Source organism: Cimex lectularius, unplaced genomic scaffold (genome assembly GCF_000648675.2).
Source record: "Cimex lectularius strain Harlan isolate CLEC.00 unplaced genomic scaffold, Clec_2.1 scaffold209, whole genome shotgun sequence".
Classification (NCBI taxonomy): domain Eukaryota; kingdom Metazoa; phylum Arthropoda; class Insecta; order Hemiptera; family Cimicidae; genus Cimex; species Cimex lectularius.
The window spans coordinates 1-21,145 of NW_019392784.1; the positions used below are offsets into that span (position 1 = coordinate 1).

General features: G+C 33.1%; 3 protein-coding genes across 4 annotated transcripts; 2 read left to right on the top strand and 1 right to left on the bottom strand.

The window, feature by feature from the left end:
- Positions 1-591: 591 nt before the first annotated feature.
- LOC106668938 (kinesin heavy chain) lies at positions 592-10,632 on the top strand (the record flags this gene model as incomplete). Its single annotated transcript, XM_024227830.1, has 18 exons — positions 592-699; positions 768-995; positions 1,061-1,204; positions 1,264-1,388; positions 1,469-1,722; positions 1,783-1,920; positions 2,032-2,132; positions 2,236-2,405; positions 2,592-2,798; positions 2,900-3,049; positions 3,170-3,310; positions 3,390-3,558; positions 3,616-3,790; positions 3,908-4,009; positions 4,103-4,421; positions 4,487-4,622; positions 5,200-5,319; positions 8,128-10,632. Coding segments are annotated over 18 exons (2,801 nt in total), but the record flags the coding sequence as incomplete, so codon positions are not given.
- A 1,271-nt stretch (positions 10,633-11,903) lies between these two features.
- Positions 11,904-15,422, bottom strand: LOC106670287 (serine protease HTRA2, mitochondrial). 2 transcript variants are annotated; one of them, XM_024227807.1, is made up of 8 exons: positions 14,665-15,422; positions 13,455-13,578; positions 13,304-13,393; positions 13,042-13,236; positions 12,799-12,943; positions 12,568-12,736; positions 12,352-12,510; positions 11,904-12,087 (listed from the first exon to the last, which is right to left on the bottom strand). In XM_024227807.1, exons 1-8 carry the CDS (start codon positions 14,979-14,981, stop codon positions 12,042-12,044), a joined length of 1,245 nt encoding a protein of 414 aa, XP_024083575.1. In that variant the 5' UTR covers positions 14,982-15,422; the 3' UTR covers positions 11,904-12,041. The 2 variants fall into 2 exon arrangements, with proteins under 2 accessions (XP_024083575.1, XP_014255964.1); XM_014400478.2 differs by having other exon boundaries at positions 12,344-12,510; positions 14,665-15,418.
- Positions 15,423-17,814: 2,392 nt separating this feature from the next.
- On the top strand, positions 17,815-21,145 carry LOC106670393 (mitochondrial intermembrane space import and assembly protein 40). The gene is made up of 2 exons (XM_014400691.2): positions 17,815-18,116; positions 20,536-21,145. The coding sequence occupies exon 2, from the start codon at positions 20,593-20,595 to the stop codon at positions 20,971-20,973; it is 381 nt and encodes a 126-aa protein (XP_014256177.1). The 5' UTR covers positions 17,815-18,116; positions 20,536-20,592; the 3' UTR covers positions 20,974-21,145.

The window sequence follows — 21,145 nt, forward strand, 5'->3', positions numbered from 1 at the left end:
GTAGGTTTCAGAAAAACATTTTCTTTATCGTGGCACGATAAAGAAAATGTTTTTCTGAAACCTACATCACACCCGACCGCATCTCACGATATCTGAATAACTAATCACAAAGGAAGAGAATGAGTATCCTTTTCTTTAAACCATCTTGCATATGTAGGTTGCAAATGACCTCTCCTACAATTAGCAAAAAAGTGAGAGCATGTGAACAATAAGTAAGTAAAAGAGAAAGAAAGAGAGCAAATAAAAAAGAGAAAAAGCAAATGTAAAGTAAGTAAGAGATAAAGCGTGAGAGAGGGTGGAGAGAGGACGTGGAAAATAAGTGAGAGGAAGAGAGATGTGGACAACATAATAATAGAAACTATAGTTGATTAAGATCTGATCATCCTGATCTGCCTATTTTAGCTGTTTGTCAATCATATGCTGTTTTGCATTTCATCATTCCCAACAAATTTCTATACCATAGCTTAGGCTGGACAAATTCCATTTTCAACTAAAATAATTAAACAAATTTTCTAGTCAATCCATATTCTTTTTCTTACTTAATTTAACTATCAATAACTTATTACAATTTATTTCTAAATGTATTAATAGTATATGTTGTTTATTTACAGGGAAAGGTCTATTTATTTGACAAAGTCTTCAAACCGAACGCTTCTCAAGAAAAAGTATACAATGAAGCAGCCAAATCTATTGTCTTGGGTAATTATTTTTTATTTTTCCCCCCCTGTCTTCTCCAGTATTTATTTAACAATTGAAATAATTTCTAGATGTACTTTGTGGGTACAATGGGACAATATTCGCGTACGGCCAGACATCGTCTGGTAAAACACATACGATGGAAGGAGTTATCGGTGATCAGATGAAACAAGGTATTATCCCTCGGATCGTCAACGATATCTTCAACCACATCTACGCAATGGAGGAAAACCTCGAGTTCCACATTAAAGTTTCCTATTTTGAAATCTACATGGACAAAATCAGAGATTTATTAGACGGTGAGATATTCGATATTTAATAAAATACGTCAGTTTTGATTAATGTTTTTTCTTTATTATTTCAGTGTCTAAAGTCAATCTGAGTGTCCATGAAGATAAAAATAGGGTTCCGTTTGTAAAAGGTGCTACTGAAAGATTTGTTTCAAGCCCTGATGAAGTCTTTGAAGTTATTGAAGAAGGCAAAGCAAATAGGCACATTGCCGTAACAAGTAAGTCTTGCATTGATTTATATATGGTGTAATAATAACAAATTAATTGTGTTTTTCAGATATGAATGAACACAGTTCTAGAAGTCATAGTGTATTCTTAATCAATGTAAAACAAGAAAATTTAGAAAATGAGAAAAAGCTTTCAGGCAAACTTTACCTTGTAGATTTAGCTGGTAGCGAAAAAGTGAGTAAACAAACCAAAGATAATATATTGAATTTTTAAATAATATCCTTTGAATTATTCGAATTTTTAAAAACCTTCAGGTATCTAAAACCGGTGCAGAAGGAACTGTACTGGATGAAGCAAAAAATATAAATAAATCGCTCTCTGCGCTCGGAAACGTCATTTCAGCATTGGCCGATGGAAATAAAAGTCATATTCCATACAGAGATTCCAAGCTCACGCGTATTCTTCAGGAATCACTCGGAGGAAATGCCAGGACAACAATTATAATTTGTTGCTCTCCTGCATCTTTCAATGAATCTGAAACTAAGAGTACTCTAGACTTTGGCCGAAGGTAGTAATCATTTGTGTCTCTTTGTTTTTTTCTCGACTTTCATTATCGATTTTAATTTAGAGCAAAGACCATCAAGAATGTTGTTACTGTCAATGAAGAATTGACAGCCGAGGAATGGAAGCGTCGGTATGAAAAGGAAAAAGAGAAGGTCGGTAGGCTGAAGGGCAAATTAGAAAAACTAGAAACCGAACTTGCCAGGTACATACTTTACATTCTTACCTTAAATTGTAATTCCAATTAATATGGTCAATTATGACCATTAAACAAATATAGATTAATTAAATTATAATAATTTTTGTTTTTTGTTAGGTGGAGACAAGGTGAGACTGTAAATCCTGAAGAACAGGTCAACTTCCAGGAACCGCTTGAAGCAGTCACTCCTGTTGCCACCACAGAAATAATAAAACAAGGTAATTAATAATATCCTACTTGAATAATTAAAAAAGCTGCTGTAGTAATGAGTTGTATTTATCATATTTTATCAGTATTATTTACATTGTATTATTTTATCAGTTCCTGCTTCTCCAAGTATAATGCTTGGATCACTTAGTAATGAAGAAAGGCAGAAACTCGAGGAAGAAAGGGAAAGGTTGTATCTTCAACTGGACGACAAAGATGAGGAAATCAACCAGCAGTCTCAGTACATTGAGAAACTTAAGGAACAAATGATGGAACAAGAAGAGGTACTGTTTTGAACAATTTCAATTTACACACACACCCCCCCTTAAAAAATATCGCAACACCTGAATTTTTTTGTATTTTACGAGAACATCTGGATTTCATAAATAAAAAAGTCTCAGAAGTTCGAAAATATTTTATAAAGTTTAATATAAATAAAATGGGTTAACAATTTTTTATTTATTTTACAGTTGATAACCTCGACAAGAAGGGACTATGAACTTCTCCAGCAAGAAATGAACAGGATCACACAAGAGAATGAGTGTGCTAAGGAAGAAGTCAAAGAGGTGCTTCAAGCTTTAGAAGAGCTGGCTGTGAATTACGATCAAAAGAGCCAAGAAGCAGACACAAAGAGCAAGGAGAATGAAAGTTTGACAGAAGAATTGCTTACAAAACAGGTAATTATATTTGAGGAAAAAAATTATCAGAATTTATTTGATAATTATTGTGTTTCACAACTGGATAAATATTGAAATGCGTTTTATTATTTTATTTATAGTCTGCTCTTAACAACAAGGCATCGGAACTGCAGCAGTTGAAGGACATGTATACTCACCAAAGAAAGAGAATAACCGAAATGCTGACAAATCTTCTGAAAGATCTTTCTGGAATCGGTGTGGCAATTGGTGGTGGTGATAATGAAATTAAGGTAAATTACATCCACTGCTAGAATAGATAAATCTTACAAAAATTATCTCTTCTCTTTTTATTAAAATTTGGCATAATTCATTTTTGACAATAATGCAATTTTTTCTCATTTGTCCTCTAGATTTCATCTGATTCGAATGGCAAGATTGAAGAAGAATTTACAGTTGCTCGACTTTACATCTCTAAAATGAAGTCTGAAGTGAAGAACTTAGTGCAGCGGTGTCAAGGGCTTGAAACTTATCAAGTTGATTCAAACAAAAAGGTACATAATTATTATATGTTTAATTGCTCCTTTTGAATCGTAATTAATTGTTTGAATTATAAATTAATTGAAATTTTAGATTTCTGAGTATGAGAAAGACCTTGCTGAATGCCGGCTTCTGATTTCTCAACACGAAGCTAGAATGAAATCGTTGCAGGAGTCGATGAAGGAGACTGAAAACAAGAAACGCACTCTTGAAGAACACTTGGACACTCTCAGAGAAGAGTGTGCTAAAATGAAGGCTGCAGGTAATACACGTGAGTAATTTTTTTGCTGAGTAAAATTCTAATGATAAATTTCTTTAGAACAAGTACATGCAGCCTCCAGTAAGGAAAAGGCTGAAGAACAGAAGAACGAGGCAACCATGCGACTTGCTTTTGAACAGCAAATGGACCAACTTAGAGAGACATACCAGAAGCAAATCACTCAGCTCAGAGATGAAATTGCTGAAAAACAAGACAGTGTTAACATAGTCAAAGAGTTAGTAGAAATATATTTTCATTGTATAAACTTTTTTTTATTATACATTTTTGTTAAATTTTTATTGAAATGAGCTTTTTGCTAGCTTAAATTGCTTAAAAATGTTTAATTTCACAGTGAGAACCAAAAATACACATTGGCTCATCAACAGCTCCTTGCTGATTATGAAAAACTCAAGTTGGAGGAGCAAGAGAAGAGCAACAAGCTACAAGAATTGATGTGAGTTCTAAGCTTGTTTGCATGCATAGCCAGAGCATTAAAAAATATTTATTTTTTTCTTTAAATGTTTTTTTAAAAAAATTTTTTTTCAAGGTTGGCTGTCGAAAGGAGAGAGCAAGCAAGAAAGGATTTGAAAGGGCTCGAAGAGACTGTCGCCAAAGAGCTACAGACGCTTCACAACTTGCGCAAACTCTTTGTTCAAGATCTTCAAGCCAGGATCAAAAAGTCTATGTCTGTTGAAGACGAGGACGACGGTGGCTCACTGGCCCAGAAGCAGAAAATCTCCTTCTTAGAAAACAACCTTGACCAGCTAACCAAAGTTCATAAACAACTCGTCCGTGATAACGCCGATCTACGGTGTGAACTTCCTAAACTAGAAAAGAGACTAAGAGCAACAATGGAAAGGATAAAGGTCAGTCGAAACCACCACCTCCAATATTTATAAAACTAATTTTGTGATGTTTTTTTTTTCATCAGGCTCTGGAGTCAGCCTTGAAAGAGGCCAAGGAAGGAGCGATGAGAGACAGGAAGAGATATCAGTACGAAGTAGATAGAATTAAAGAGGCTGTGAGGCAAAAGAATCTTGCCAGGAGGGGACCGAGTGCAATGATCGGTAAGATACACCAACAATTTCCCTCGCTATTCACTTCCTTCTCAGGGATTAACAGGGTGGCACCTGCAATGGAAAGAAATAAAAAGTCAAGGAAAAGAGAAAAACGTCAGAAAACCAAGTCATGGAAGCATTATTTATAACAAATAAAGCTTGTATAAATATATTTGGTATTATCACTTTTAAAAATGTAACCATTTATTATTGATATTAAATTTAGAGAACACTAATGTAGTGTGTGTGCACTTTTTTATTATAGTAATAATTATTTATTACTGAAAAATGACATTATATAATGCATTATATAAATAAAATCTAGTAAATAAATGGCTATACATTAAATACAAATTCAAAGTATATGAGTTCAGGTTAAGTCTAAGCATAATAATAATTTATGAAAACTGGCAGTTATTATCTGCTACTACTATTGAACTTCAAGAATTAATTCCTTCGTGCTTAGTAATATTTGATTTTTATTTAAAAAGTTATATTTTACTTTCCTCTCAGCTGAGATATCTTCAAGCATCAGTGAACTGTACATGCATACTATCACACTCTAATTGTTTTTATTTATTTTCAGCTAAACCTATTAGAGCTGGTCAGCCTCACGTGACAGGCGGGATGGGTCAGGGAAGGGCTGCAATAATCTCGCCCATCAAATCCAACGCAGATGAAGAAATGCGTAAACGCAAAGCCCTCAGTATGTATGACATTCATTAGCCACAAATTGACTCTCACAAGGTTATCTAATTTTTAATTTTAATCTTCGGTTATGTCGTTAATGTTGTGGTCTGGAAAAAGGCTCTTTTGTTAAGGCTAAAGTGATAAAACAAAATAGTATGCATGGTTGGTGTTTGTTAGTTTTGGGGAAAAGTTTGTTTTTATGTATTTTCTATAACTCGCATTTAAATGTTTAAATTTGTGTTTATAATTTTTTTTCTTTTGTTAAATATTTGAAAATTTTGGTGCGATTCTTTTTAAAATTTACAGCAAGAAGGAGATTTAGAAAATCTTCGACATCCAACAAAATCACCATTTCTCTTGCTGATTAATATTTACCGTATGTATGAAAACGAGATTAACGTGTGAAGAGAGAACAGAGTGGCATAAAAACTAACTTTGGAGATTTAGTTATATGTATTTTAAACTAACAAATAACTTTTTTCATTGAAAAGCCTACTTATTGTACAGAGGCTAAGAAATTTTTTTGTATTACAGAATGTAGAGCGTAACTTTTGTTTTACATAATTATTACATTGTCATATGCAAAACAAATGGTGCAGTGAAAAAGAGTAGATGGTTTTTTAAAAACCTTTTCATTTTATTTTAAAAGAAGATATAATTAATGAAAATTACCTTAAAGTAGTTAATTAAAAATGCAGATTTTTTTCTCAAACTTGAAATATTTTACTTTTTTCCATTTTGTTAGGCCTCTTTCACACTGGACGACATTTTACCATCACTGTTGTTTCACATCTTTGTATCATAGATGCATCAGTCTTTAGTTTTTATACTGTTTTTTTACAAGACCAAAAAATTGGGTTGGGCTGTGTCGGTATACAGTTGTTGATTTAACATAACATGTTTATGTTAGCAAGTCACTTTTAGCGGATTGAAATGAAAACGAGACTTGTGTGTGTACCAAATTTTATTTTAACAAAAAACAGACACTGAATAGTACTTGAATATTTTTTCATCTAATATTCAGCGGTATGGGCGTAGTTTGACATCTTCAGCTGACAGACTTTCACATACCAGGCATTTGTCACTGATGTTGTTTTCTCAAAACGAAATTGCCACAGAGAATAATGATGATTATTTCTGTACAGCTCATGAAGCTTGTAAGTACATTGCAGAAATTCGCACCAGTGGAGTTCCAAGCAATATAGATAATCTCTACAATATCCAAACATTGTATCATTGTTTGCTTTTATATTGTTTCACTAACTGCCGTAGAGTCGAAATGTTTGAGTACGCTGTTGGTTTCAATGTCTCCCATGTGAGCCACCTTCACTTTGGGCATTGAAAGCTGATCAAGAGAGGGCAAGAAGATGATCAAAAGACAATGAAAGAGAAAATAGTCTGTGAAAGAGCCCAATGCTTTACTGACAGCTATTCACAATAAAATATCAGCCTACAAATGTCATCCAGTGTGAAATGGGACTTAAATCCTCTCTTTAAATAAGTCAGAAGTAATCATTCGAGTTCTAATAAACCAATCTAATTTGGTGGAATTGTGGGGGGAAACGATCAATCAAATTCCACAAAATTGTCAGCAATTTTAAAATTTCAGAATTTATAAAATGTCGTGTTGATGGTATGAATTAAAGGAAACAGTTGGTCTATTTAATTAACTATTCATTTTCAACTTGTTAAATAAATTGTATTTTTTAGGTAATTGTGTATTAAAAAATCAGGAATGAGGGCAATTTAAGAGAAAAGAAAAACTAAGTTCATCGTGAAGAAGTAACTGTGTTTTTAATTTCTTTTCAATCGGCCTTATCCCTGTTTTTTTTTAATTCAAAAGTAAAATATTAAAATCTGATACCAACTATAATAGAGATCATTATTAGTTGTTTAATTACAGTTCCATTTCTTATTTGTTTAAATTTGTCTTAAATTGAAATTTTGAAACATGCTTATCATATCATTACAGGCATGTCTCTCGCCTAGACTTCAACAGCAACAGTATTTTCCATACTATTTTCGGTATATTTCTTCCCCATACTTTTCATTGTAATAAAAAGCTCTTGTTTTTCTTTTTTAAATTTGGTTTTTGACTAGTTTAAATTGCTAATTATAAAATCAAGCTTCTTTTTTATCTTGAATGATCTGCATGCTTTTAATTTTGCTTTTGGTTTGTATGTAATTTTTTTTTTCTCTTTGTTGCAATTTTGTTACAACTTTCAAATAAATAATTCACCTCGTTAATATAAAATGCAAAACGTAAAAGCTTTGCTCCAAGCTCCTACAGCCAGTATAATTTGCCTGTTTTTCTTGCAATTTCTTTAATTTTTAAGTAAAGTTTGCGCTAAAATGTGTTTTGGTTTAGTCAAACGTGTGTAACAGTAATCAGTGGAGGGAAATTCAACCATAATAAAACATTTTATGATTTGTCATTGATGAAAAAAAATTTAATTCAGTAAAGTATAAAAATATATTTTGTAATTGGTTGCAGTTTTATAGTACAAAAATTTACTTTTCTGTTCAAAAGAAATGCAAAAAAAGTATGAAGTATATTTACAGGCAGTTTTCGTTATGCTTTTGTTCCTATTTGCGAATATTGTCATTATAGAAAAAATAATTTGATCTAATTTTACACCTGAATTTACTCACAAAAATCAATAAATGAGTTTACAGGTGATGTAGAAATTTTGGCTGTGATGTAGAATTTTTACCCACAACTGGTGCCGTTTTACACTGGTTACTGATCACCTAGTGATGCATGTTTTACAAATTGTTAACCTAATTTTTTTGTTATTTTATATAAATTTTTTATTTGTTTCAGACAATGAAAGCTGAACAAAGGACAACATTGTCCTTTAAAATAGATTTTAGTCTATAGCACCAGTCACACACTATACATAAGATGATGTAACCTTTAAAACAAAAACAAAAAAACCTTATTTTGAATAATTTTCCTAACATTTGTGTTAAATATTGAGAGAGAGGTGTATTGTGTGTTCCCTTTTTTCCGGTGCTTACCTTCCTCGGTGCAGTTGCACATGAATGTGCTTTGTGCAATCGTTTGTTTCTTTTTCTTTTATTTTTTAACATCTCGTTCCGACCAAAGAATCTCTTCTTATCTCAAACAAAAACTCCCCTTTATGTGAAGAGATAAAGGGAACCATTTATAATGAACAACAAATAAAATAATAAAATTTAAAAAAAAAATTGTTATATGTATCATTAAATGTATAAAATATATTTAAAAGAAAGGAACTTTATCTAAAGATATGCTGCTTTTTTTGTGGTAAATTAATTTGTGATTTTACACTGAAGGGCACACATTGTTAGAGACAATAATATAGGCTCGATTTAATTTCAGTGCATTCTATATGTCGGAATTCACACATTTGAAATTATTTAAGACAGGTTTTCTAATTGTCTTGAACTAAAAATCAGATACAATCAAATATTCATCCTTTTTGAGTATTTATAGCTTGGAACTTTTTTTTAAGGATAAACAAATATTTTTTAAAAATTGCTTCTAAAATATGCAGCATAACACCCAATCATAGGAAGTTTCAAAGTGTGTGCCCCCGAGTTCGATACAGCGTCACTGTTAACACATGAACACCATTTAGTTACTGTTTTGATTGTGTAGACTTACAGTATGGGTTTTCTTTCCTGAATTGAAATTTTATTTTCGAGATAAAATCTCGCCTAATTTCGTTCAAAAAACCGTATACCCAGTGTAAACATATACTTAGACAGTGAGGGCTAAGTTGTGATTTTCCTGCGTACCGTTAAGTTCGATATAGTCGAATTCAGCATGTCTGAGTTTTTGTTATTAAATTTGTTTAAATGTGTTACAAGTATTTGTTCGATTGGATACTGTATAAAAGTATTTTAATTTATTTTAAATTTTAAAAAACAGCTTTAGGGAGAAGAGAAAAATTACATTTCCGTCTAATTTATATTGTATATTGTAATTATTATTAAAAATGAGAATAAGCTTTTTAGTTAATTTATTATGTCAATAATTTATTTACTTTTGTGTGCTAATGAACTGTGTTGAAAACATTATTATTAATCTCTGTAGAGTATTTGTATATTCCACTGTCTGAAAGTGGTGCCGTTTCTCAATGCTATGTTTTAGAATTTACATAGAAAGAAAATTATTAAAAAGTTTAATTACTAAAATTTAAATATTAAAAAAAAAAGTCGAATGCCTTTTTTCTATTTTTGCAAAATATATTAGAGCGTATTAATTTCTTCAGTCCTAAATGAAAACAAGTACTAGCATTAAAACTGTATCAGTCACTGGGCATTAGTGCAAACAATTTGAGTGTGATACTAGAAGAAAAAAAAAAGTATGATGATTGTTCTTGCTCATTGTTCTTTGTTTTTCAATTGTAATTCATAAAGTGAAAAATAACACGATTAACTAATATATTTTAATTTTTAATATATGTTACATCATTCCTCTGTATTTTCAGTCTTACGCTTTGTACTTATTATTTAGTCTCGAAGCCAGACATTATATATAATAAATATCTATATATATTGTTTATATCACAGCTCCACCAGCTTCTTAATAAGTTTAGATTTGTTTATTGCCTTTTTAAGCCTTACCCCGAATTAGTTTTTAAGAATGAAAATGAAATATTATAAGAACAAGGAGTTATTAAAAGAAGAAAGTATAGACTTATTTTTTGAGAATATAAAAGTGTGAAAGGGTGAGATTGCATTTGTAACAAATGAAAGGTTTAAGAAAACACGTGTACACAAATTTTAATAAGCAAAGAAAACACAATTGTATGCTTGGCGCACTTTATATAATGGTAAATTTTTGGGGCCTGTGGATCCAATATAATCTCAACATTTTCTGGAAGATTGGTTTAAATTAAATTTAATTAATAAACGGCAATGCTTACTTTTGGTATTTTGTATTTTTATTACAAGCTTCCTATTCATCATTATTATTCTCATATTATTATATAATTTATTATTCATCATTATTATTTTTTCATCAACTTGGTAGACAATTTTTTTAAAATTTATAGCTGGTTTTGTCAAAATAATGACATGTAGCAAACCATGACAATTGTTGAACCTGCATCGGGTCAATCTACTCTCATGAGCCATCATTGTGATATTTATTTCTTGTTAATTTATTTTATTTATTTATTTTTTAAATAACCCTTTATCCAAGATCCAATATATAAACAACTTAATTTATGCGTATTTTAAAATTTCAATCCTCTTATCATATATTATCTATCATTTTTTGTCAATTAATTCATTGGCTTGTGAATGGTGCTATAGTGAAATTCTATTAGACACAAACTAATTTATTAAACTATCTGAAAGGACACAACACCTAAACATTGATGGCAATGAGTTTTACTTTAAATGTATGTAATCTATATATGTAATACATAAATTCAATAAACAATAAATGTGAGCTTAATTAGTTGAAAATGATGACTACTCATAAATTAAAGTCGCTCAATTAATTTAATAATCTCTTATAAATACTACTCCTATATGCTTATTGTTGTTGTTCTCCGTGGATTTTATTTATATACAGGTTTAAAATTAGGGGTAAATCCTAATCTAATGTATTATTTATATATTTACCTGTTTGTTTAATTATACACATTTTTTTATTTCAAATTTATCAAACCAAGTTCTTTCCGTTTGTTGTAATTGTGCAAAAGTTTGGTGTTTGAATATCAGCATCTTTACAACCTGTGCAGTGACCAGTTTTGGTCTATGTTGCATCTTGAGCTCTTCTTAAACTTAAAGGTGCCTGTCCACTTGGTAGTATTTTACTCTCGACATTCTCTTGAGAGTTGTAATCGCTAGTGGAGCCTCTGAGAGTACTCAAGAAAGTAACGGGGCCGACTCGGAGCTGACATGTCTCAGCTTGCTTTCAAGTTGGCAAGCTCTTCCTTCCCTTTCCGAGAGCAGCTCGCAGAATATAAAAAGATTTTGTATTTCTTACGTTTCTTTTCAGGAATTAGACAACGATCAAACTTATTTTCTTTTCATTGAATTTATTGTTATTCATTATTATTAATTTCTCTTTCAATAAAAATAAAATGTGTTGGATGGCTGTCTAGTTCCTAAAAAGAAACCAAAGATATATAACCAAGAAACAACCGAGAAAGAAGAATAAAAAATGAAAAAATATTTTGTGTTGTGAGAGTACTTGCAATGACATTATCTTAAACATGTCTGTGAAATTAGTAAAAATTTCGGGAAAAATTTAATTGAAAAAGTAATTGAGCTATATGAAGCTGACATACCTTTCTGGTCAATCAAATAAAGACAGGTAATGAAAAATAAAAGAAAAAAATTGGTGGCCAGTTGGTTTGAGTGAGGAGGTGCAGGAGAAAATATAATTTCATTATATACATAAATAATATATTGATTGTGTAGCTAGTATAATTAATTATAAATTTTAATAACAATTTATCATGCTTTTTACCACTCGCTTAGCGTTAGGTCATGATGGTCAGGTCAAGAGGGTGGGATGTACTGACTTTCGCTGCACGTTTGTTCCCCATTTCAGCATTTTTCTAGCAAAAGCACAACGAGGGGGATCCATGTTTGTTTTTTTACACACCGGGTTCGGCATCGCGAGGATGCTCTTGTTGTTACTACAGTTATTCTTTTATCCTAAACAATCTTTTACTGATCTCAAAATGGGATGTGCGTGTGTCCACCCACATCCCACCAACCATTGGGGGCTCAACATCGCCCAGAGAGCGCTGTGCTCTCGCCCCACAAACTGCCCCTGGAAGCAGAGAAGGATGTCAATGGAAATGTGGAAAAGGCACGTTAACACAAGAAATTATTATACTACTGAGAGGATGTAGGTGTTTTTCCCCCTCCCCCAATTAACTGCATTTCATATAATATATTAAATAAATTATGTGCCTTTATGTATTCTTTATACTATGTAAATTCGTAATTATTCTTAAATAAAAGATCCTATTATCATTATTAAAACACATTGACTTTTAAACAAAAATATAATTAAATTTATTTACAATCTTACGAAACTTCAGGCACGACTCTAAAAACATGGTATCGTCCACCTCGGTAGGCTTTCATTGTCAGAATGGAACTGGTTTCGAGGGCTTTATAAATGGTAGATGCTCCAACTACGTTTTCCGAGTTCAGCTCGACAACGATGTCGCCAGGGATGAGGCCAGCTCTGCAATAGTCATAAAATAATTTACAAAGAAGTGAATCACATTTTTAAAACAGTTACATGTGGGCAGGGGAACCGATGACGACTTTCCAGACGAGCACTCCTGAAGTGATCTCTTCCGGAATCGGCTTATTGCGTGCCCTCATCTCTGCTATGATTGACGGTGTAAGGCTGAGCATTGTGATTCCCATATATCTCCTAGGATTCTGGGTTCCCTTCGGTAATAGGCCTTCAAACCAAAAAACAAAATGAATGGCAGGAGTTTTAACTATTTCCGAATGAAAAAAATACCTTTTTTCCTATCTTCGCATTGCTGTAAGAAATCCTTGGCATAGTCTATAGGTATGGCAAAGGAAATCCCAGCTGTGACTTTCATCGAATTTATACCTATTACTTGTCCATCCAGATTCACTAGAGGGCCTCCAGAGTTGCCAAACTGTAAAAATTAAAATATTAAAGTGAAACTTTAAATAATAGAAAATAAATGTAAATGAGCATCAAATAAAATCATAAAATTACAATATTTCTATTTACCGTAATAGCTGCATCTGTTTGGATGTAATCCATTTCTTTCCCGACTATTTTCAACTCTGAGCTTTTTCTCTGTACAGTGCTCACGACACCGGTTGTCACAGTGTTTGATAGCGAGAGAGGACTTCCCATTGCGACGACCCATTCGCCGGGCCTGATCTTGGACGAGCTCCCCATCGATAAAACTGGAAGTTTTTGCTAAAACAAATCATCTTGTGCTAAATAATAAAAACAATCAGAAACGGCAGCTTAAAAATTCCCGTACTTTTGCATTAATCCTTACTGTAGCGAGATCCCCTTTCATGTCGACGTCCTCGACGACCCCTTTGTACACGGATCCGTCGTGTAGCTTCACCTTTACAAAAACTGTATAAACTTTATATACAAAAGACGAAGGAAAGTATGACCACACTCACGTTCACTTCACCGGACTCTCTGCCCATGACAACGTGAGCGTTGGTCAATATTAAACCGTCTTCTTTGACGATGAAGCCTGACCCATTGGCCCTCGGGACAAACGAGCCTGTAAAAAAGTCCAATCTAACGGGAAATAAAAGAGTTTCAGTAATATGGCAAACACGTGAAAAAAGTAGGCTTATGTAAATTAAATTTCTTATTTAAACTCATGCAGAGATAACTTACAAATAATTAATGTAATGAAAAATTTTAAAATATATAATAATGAAAATAATAAGAAACAATGAACTATAAAACTATGGTTATTGTTTTTGTTATTTTCTTGAATACAAAGTGTTGAGCTTCATAAGAATGCCTTTGCAAGGAAGGAAGATTCGACCACTGCAGGCAGGAGTGCTTAATGACAATTTTACAATGAAAAATAGAATCTAATCAAAGGACCGCAGTGGTTAAGGCACCCAACTCGTACTGCTATGCCAGTGGTCCTAGGTTCGAACCCCACAATATCCTATGGATTTTTAATTGTGAATAATATGGAGAAATTAATGCAAAATGGTTTGACCCCTCATCCGCAGACATCCAATGGTCTCCTGCATGATAGGAACTCCTTTACTTACTTTTTTTACTTTACTTAGAATTTCTCACTGAACACAAGTAATCTAAGAAGTGATTTGTTCTCAGGGCACTATAAACTCAATGGACATCTGATTGACGCCACACTTACATTTGCATTCAGACTGTGAGGATACATTGTGCCACATTGAATTTAAGCATCAATAAAAGGTTCAAGAGGAACGCATCCAAAGGAAAGAAGCTACATTGCAGGATCTCAAGCCTTCTGCAGAACAGAAGTGCTTAGTGATGATTTTGGGGTTGGTTAGGGATGGTGATGATATAATTTCTCACTGGACACGGGGTATCAAAGAAGTGATTTGTTCTCAGAACTACAGATTTAATGGGCATCTGATAGCCGTCAAAGAACACAGAACATACAACACATATACTTTCAGACTATGAATATATACTGCTTCACACTGAATTTAAGTATCTCAAAAGGAATGTATTCGCAGGATCTGAAGCTTTCTGCAAGATAGGAACACACATCACACACGTTTTTACTATGAAATACAGTTCGAAACTGTACTCAGGATATTTAAATACTGGTTTCTCGGCACCTGAAAACAATTGTCACTGCAGAATGTCTCCTACCTCCGTTTGTCCATGATCTCGATGTTGACGACGGATCCTGCAGTTTTTTCGACCACATCCGCGATGAAGTTGTAGTGGTCCCTCTTGGAGGAGGCCTGCACGTTCAAGGTCCGCGACCGTTCCTTCCAGAGCAGGTACCCTAGGACGACGGCGACTCCCCATCCAAGGGTCCCGGAGTGCCGTCCCTCGTTCTGGGGCTCGGCCTTCCTCCCGGGTCCGTGCCATGGCCCTCCGAGGACAGCCCGCCAGCTTGCCGACCAGGCGTTCTGCCGAGAGGTCAATCGCCACAGTCTTTTCAAATTTGAGCTTTTCAACATAACACCGCAGAAGGCATAACCTACTCCTCAGTCCTGGGGACACTTTTCAAATTGGCCTCACGTTTTTCAAAAATTCAACATCTTTTCTTTTATTTCCAATGCTTAATGTTACAAAGCACAAAAAACTTTCAGCTGAAAATTTGATTTCTTCCATCTTTTAACACTGTTCACATAATGTGTTCACTTTTTTTTATTATTATTATTTTTTTTTTTTTTTTTTTTACAAAAACCCTGAAATTCCCAAAAGTTTAAATTAAAATATTAACCAAATTCAATGCGTTTTATTGCAGTACTACAGAAAATTACACAGATTTAAAAACCGTAATTTTAAAATTTACAGCAAAAAATCTAAAAAATCAATTCTAAGTCAGGGGACAGAAGTATTGCAGTTTGGATAAAAAAATATTTTAAACAAAGATTTAGTAAAAAATAACTTCAAATTTGTTTTAGTGATATGCACAACAAAAAATAAAACAGCAATTTAAAAATTTATTTACAGCCTTAGCTAAAAAAGCTGTTGTATTGCAGTTGTTTTTGTTGGATCAAAGAAAAAACTCTTTAATAGAATAAAAAAATCCATAGAACATTAATAACAAAATATTATATATTTCTTTATTTGGTCATCAATATGTACATAACAAATAATAAATACATAAGACTTAAGATATTTTTGTTCTGATAATTAAATTCCTAGAAAATCTTAAAAGTGATTACAAGGGCAAAAAATCTTCATAAGATAAGATAGCTAAGGAGCTATTAAAGCATTACCATGTAAAAAAATTATGTCAAAATTATTTATTTTTATTTATTATTTATTTATTTTAAAAGTACAAATAGGACTTTAATCCCCCTTATATGTACATACATTAGAAATAAATTTAGTTTTATAATCATAGTAAAATTATAATAACAGCAATAATAATAATAAAACATAATAAAATATAGCCGGTCTATTGAATGAGGCTCGTCTATACACAGCTGAATTTTATGCAATCAGATGATCATTGAGCACTATAAAGGAATCACAAGGAATTTGTAATGCCATTATTTGCACTGATTCAAAGGGTGATCTAGAGGCCATCAAAAATAAATTCTCCCTTGGTCTGTACCTTAGAAATATCTTATTAGGTATTTTAGAAATTCACAAATACCTCTGTGAAATCAAAGCACTTAACAAACATGCAATATTCATTTGGGTTCCTAGGCATGTCGGCATTTTCGGAAATGAAAAAGCTGATCAACAGGAAGGAACGCTGCAAGCCATCCACAAAGTACAGATCAATTTCCTCTCCACCTAGATGATATAGTCGTTTATGTTAAAAACATTATCAAATGAAAGTTGGCGGCAAGATGGAATGTCTACAGAGATAGTGTGAAAGAAAATAAGCCAGTTGTACATAAATGGCAAACTGAGGAACTTGAGAGAAAAAAAACTTGTAATTCTCTCTAGACTGTGAATAGGTCACATCAGGCTAATCCATAATAGGCAACAACCTTCCAACTTGTCCTCAATGTATGTGAAGTGGAGAACTTATCATTATGACTGTAAAACTGGTTTGGTCGACTGTTGCACTTTGCACCCCTTTAGGCAAAGGTTCAACCTTTTGAGTGATTTAAAAGATTTACTAGGTCCCCAGTGCTTGTTTCGAGAAGTACTTTTCAACTTTCTCAAATTTATTGGAATTTATAATGAGATTTAGGCCTTTCCATAAATTGTTACACCATTGAATGTTTGTGCTACCATGCTAGTGTTTGAATGAGAATTATGCGTGCAAGATTTCTTTCTTTTTTTTAAGGAATTTTTGAGGCTGCCGGAGCGGAAATATTAAATGGAAGAAAATAAAATATACAAAACAATAATAACAATAATATATTCCTTAAAATATTAATTATTTATAATTGAATGATGAAACCACATTATGAAAGAAAAGCAGAAAGAGAAAAAGGAAAAAGAAAAGGAAGAGGGAAGAAAAGGAAATGATTCATGTCATTTTTAAAAACTAAGATGCCAGTGAGGAAGCAGAACGTAGTTCCCAAAGAAGCAAATTCCATAGTCTTGACCCTGCAATTCTGAAGAATAAAGCTAAAGGTTTAGAAGAGGGTTGAAGGCTTGGGGATACGATTGGTGCATTTGGATAAGGAATGAGGGATAAAAGTTGACAGATATTAAAGATGTTTAATTGGATGTAATTTTAAATATATAGATTAAAACTCTATAAGTGCTTAGTATGATAAGGTGGCTGAAGACGTTATGATAAGAAGAAATATGATCCTTTGGTTTAAGATCATAACAGTATCTAATACAGGAATGATAAGCAATTTGAAGCCAATGAGCAGATTGAGAGTCTAAGGAAAGTGAAAGATAGTGCTAAAGTAATAGAATAAAGGAATTATTATGGTTTTAATGAGGAGAACTAGTTTTCTGTGGAGTGAAAAAGCTAAGAGGTCAAAGAGAATTGGGGCTTGAGTAGATCTTTTTAATATATAATGCTGAGGTTTTTAATTTTAGTACAAAAATTAATATGGCTTTCAATTAGTCAGTGAATGCATCCAAAATCTCCAAAACCTGGGGAAACACAACAACCTGCGGATATCTTGGGTATCAGGACACAAGGGAATTTTGGAAGGAGGATCTGCAAGACCATATGTAGAGCTTATTCTTGAAATAACAAAAACAGTGTCGATTGAAAAGGTTGTCTGATTTTTTTTCTTATTGTAAATTTGTTTTAGTCTTATGGTATTTTTAAGGCAAGAAATGAAAGGGAAACGCAATAAAGAAATTTTCCAGTGAGGGGAAAAATTGGGAAATTAAATCGATTCCAAGGAATCGCCAGTAGTTCTTAGCCAGTACTGGTTTTCAAGCCGGCACTGTTGAACCCTTCTGTAAACTTCGGGTACAACTTTTCAAAATTCCAGTCCGAATGTGCTCCGTTCGCCGGTCGTTGTAGGTAGTATTTCTGTGATAATACGCCCTACTTGGGATCGTTTTCTTCTCCGTCGAATCGGGAATTATCAGAGCTTTAAGTTTCAATAATAAAACGAGCTTTCAAAGCCCTCGCCTTCTGCAGATTCCCAGTTGGAAAACAAGACAGAAGTCATCGAAAAGCGAGGTTCCAGACTTTTTCCCCCCAATAGGTAACACATTTTTTCAAACGATCACTTTTTTTATTAAGATTTTTTTCTATAAGATATACACAAAGAAAAGGATGAGCTTTTCAATGAAAATTCATTTTGTTTTAAATCATTTATAGGTTAGGGATGATTATTACATGTAATAAAATATCTCTAGGACCAAATTTTCACAGATAAGGATAAAAAAAGGCTAATTTTAAAGAAAATTTACGCGCAAACGTATGCATTAATATTGCATCACCCTTTACATTCATGGTTATAATTTAAAAAAAAATCATTACAAAATATTTCTAAGAAACACCATGTAATGCTAACACTTATTTAAAAAAAAAACACAAATTATAATACGGCATATTTCCTTGGTTCATGACAAATCGTGGAGTGTACAATGAATGTGCAAATTGTCAATTTCAATTATCCCGGTCTGCCTATCCTTGCTGGTTTGCTCTTCCTCAAATTAACCATTGAATATAGCAAAACACATCAGGCAGAAAAAAAAGCTGTGCAGATTGGCAATCCAGGATGATCAGAAATGGCAAAACTAATGATTTGGTGAGGTCTTTTAGGTGATGGCTGACCATAAAAGTTAGAATAGGAAAACCAGAATGAACATAAACAATCAAACTACAGATTACAGTACAGTCTTTGAGGTGTTAACAGGACAAAGGTGCTAGGATAGGAAGACCAGAGCGATCTAAATGGCAAACTACAAATTTATATTTTAGTAAGCATATATGGTATTGGCTGACCAATAATTCATCAGCCTAGGTGGTGATGGCTGAACAAAACATGGGGATAAGAAGACCGGAATGATTAGAAATGTTCCAACAACAAATTTTTACTTCGGTAAAGTATACAAGATATTGGGTGACCAAAACTGCGAGGATAGGAAGAATATTATCAGAGTGGAAAAAACTAACAACGAATATTTGTAGACGGCGATGACTGAACAAAACATGGGGATAAGAAGACCAGAATGATTAGAAACATTCCGACAACAAATTTATACTTCGGTAGAGTCTACAAGATATTGGCTGATGAAAACTGCGAGGAAAGGAAGAACAGTACAATCTGGGTGGGAAAAACTAACCATGAATATTTGTAGACGGTGATGGCTGGACAAAACATGAGGATAAGACCAGAATGATTGTAAATAAGAAACTACAGATTTATATGTAGATAGAGTTTTTGAGGTGTTGACCAGGACAAAGGTGCTTGGATAGAAAGATCAGAACAACCTGGAAAAAAACTAATGAATATGAATCCTAGAAAGTAATGACTTACCAAAACCGTAAGATAAGAAGACCAGAATGGTTGGAAATGGCCCAACTATAGATTTATATTTCAGTTCAGTCTGCAAGGTGAGGTCAGACCAAAACTGTGAGAATAGGAAGATCAGAATGATTTGAAGAAACCAAATTAACGATAAATATTTTGATAAGTCTACGAAGTGATGGTAGACTAACTTCTGGATTGTGATTTGAAAGTGAAACCTTTGGTACAAGTATAATTATCAGGTTTTGAAGAGTACGGCCTAAAGACTTATTAAAATTCTACTTATCCAGTTTTGCCCTTAGAGTGAAGATATACAAGCGAAGCAAAGTAATTCCTGTCGTACAAGAAAGTTCCAGCCACCCATTTGTGCTGACTAAGGTCAGAACCACTTTTTTATTCTAAAAAAATATCCATGGACGGGTACAAACATTGAACATGATTGTGTCTGATGGTTCTGTGTAATCTCAATTGTTAGATATATCTTGCCATTCAGATATCTTCAGTAATTTATGTAGAAAATGTGATCGGGATGAGGCTGATCTCCTTTTGCTACATAAATTCCTAGTGTGTAGGCTGATCACAAACTGCCATCGGATATCTTCAGTTGGTGGATGGTCTTAACAAGTTTAATTATTAATGTAATATCCAACTTTACTTAATGTAATACATACTAGTTTTTTATTAAAAACTTTCAGCGAGGTAAAGTTTTTGCCAACATTTTAACCTAGAATCTCTAGAATCTCTTTGTGGGTTTACACAAAGATTAAATACATGGTAAAATAAACTGTTGTACTGTACAATGTGCTAAAATAAGAAACTGATCATCCTGACTCTCCTGTTCTTACTCATTTTGCTTGTTTTTGTCCAGACCAACCACTGAAAAGACAAATTATTCACATATTTTTCTATCCTCAGTTTGATCTGTCAGATTAGGATGATTGGAAACGGCTAAACTATAATCAAAGCTAGTTTACATAAAACTTGGAATTTGGGTTGAATTGTGTATTTAAAAATCCTTACTTATTTAATTAAATATCTTACTTTACAAAAATGCAATATATACTTGATAAGAAATCACATATTCATTCTTTTATGTAATAATTGAAATATAAATGTTAATTAATACATATTAAAATTTCCGTTTCAGAAATGGAGCTCACTAATTGACACTTGATTTTGAATAGGATGAAATTATAATAAAAAAATGTCAGAAGTTAAAAGAATAGGCAAGGATAAGATAATATTTGCTTCTAAAGAAGATCATGCTACCCCGAGTACAGTTGTTTTACCTGAACCTGAGCAGCCTCCCGGCCTCATACTCGAGGACGGCTCTATCAACTGGAACTGCCCCTGCCTCGGAGGGATGGCGACAGGCCCTTGCGGAGTACAGTTCCGGGAGGCGTTCTCCTGTTTTCACTACTCAACAGCCGAAACGAAGGGCAGCGACTGTGTCGAAGCGTTCACGGCAATGCAGATGTGCATGCAGAAATACCCAACTCTCTACGGCCCTGGCGACGATGATGAAGAGGCCAAATTTGGAGTCGAGAAAATCGATGAAAAAAAAGACAAGACCGAACCCTCGTAATCCATATTTAAATATTATGACAATTTCCAATTTTCCACACACAAAAAGAAAATTACTAATTTCTTAGATTGTCATATTTTATTTATAGCAGAATACTTAATAGTACATGAACTAGTCTGTTAGTCTACCCTAGGAAAATAAATTATATGCCTAATAAAGTTAAACAATTTTT

What these genes read in the sequence shown, in the direction of transcription:
- LOC106670393 (XM_014400691.2), top strand. Translation starts at nt 20,593, where the DNA reads ATGTCAGAAGTTAAAAGAATAGGCAAGGATAAGATAATATTTGCTTCT.
- LOC106670287 (XM_024227807.1), bottom strand. Translation starts at nt 14,981, where the DNA reads ATGTTGAAAAGCTCAAATTTGAAAAGACTGTGGCGATTGACCTCTCGG. An exon ending in CAGTAAGGATTAATGCAAAA is followed by an intron (nt 13,237 to 13,303) that starts GTACGGGAATTT and finishes GATTTGTTTTAG; the next exon opens with CAAAAACTTCCAGTTTTATC. An exon ending in AGAGTCGTGCCTGAAGTTTC is followed by an intron (nt 12,088 to 12,351) that starts GTAAGATTGTAA and finishes CTCTGCTTCCAG; the next exon opens with GGGCAGTTTGTGGGGCGAGA.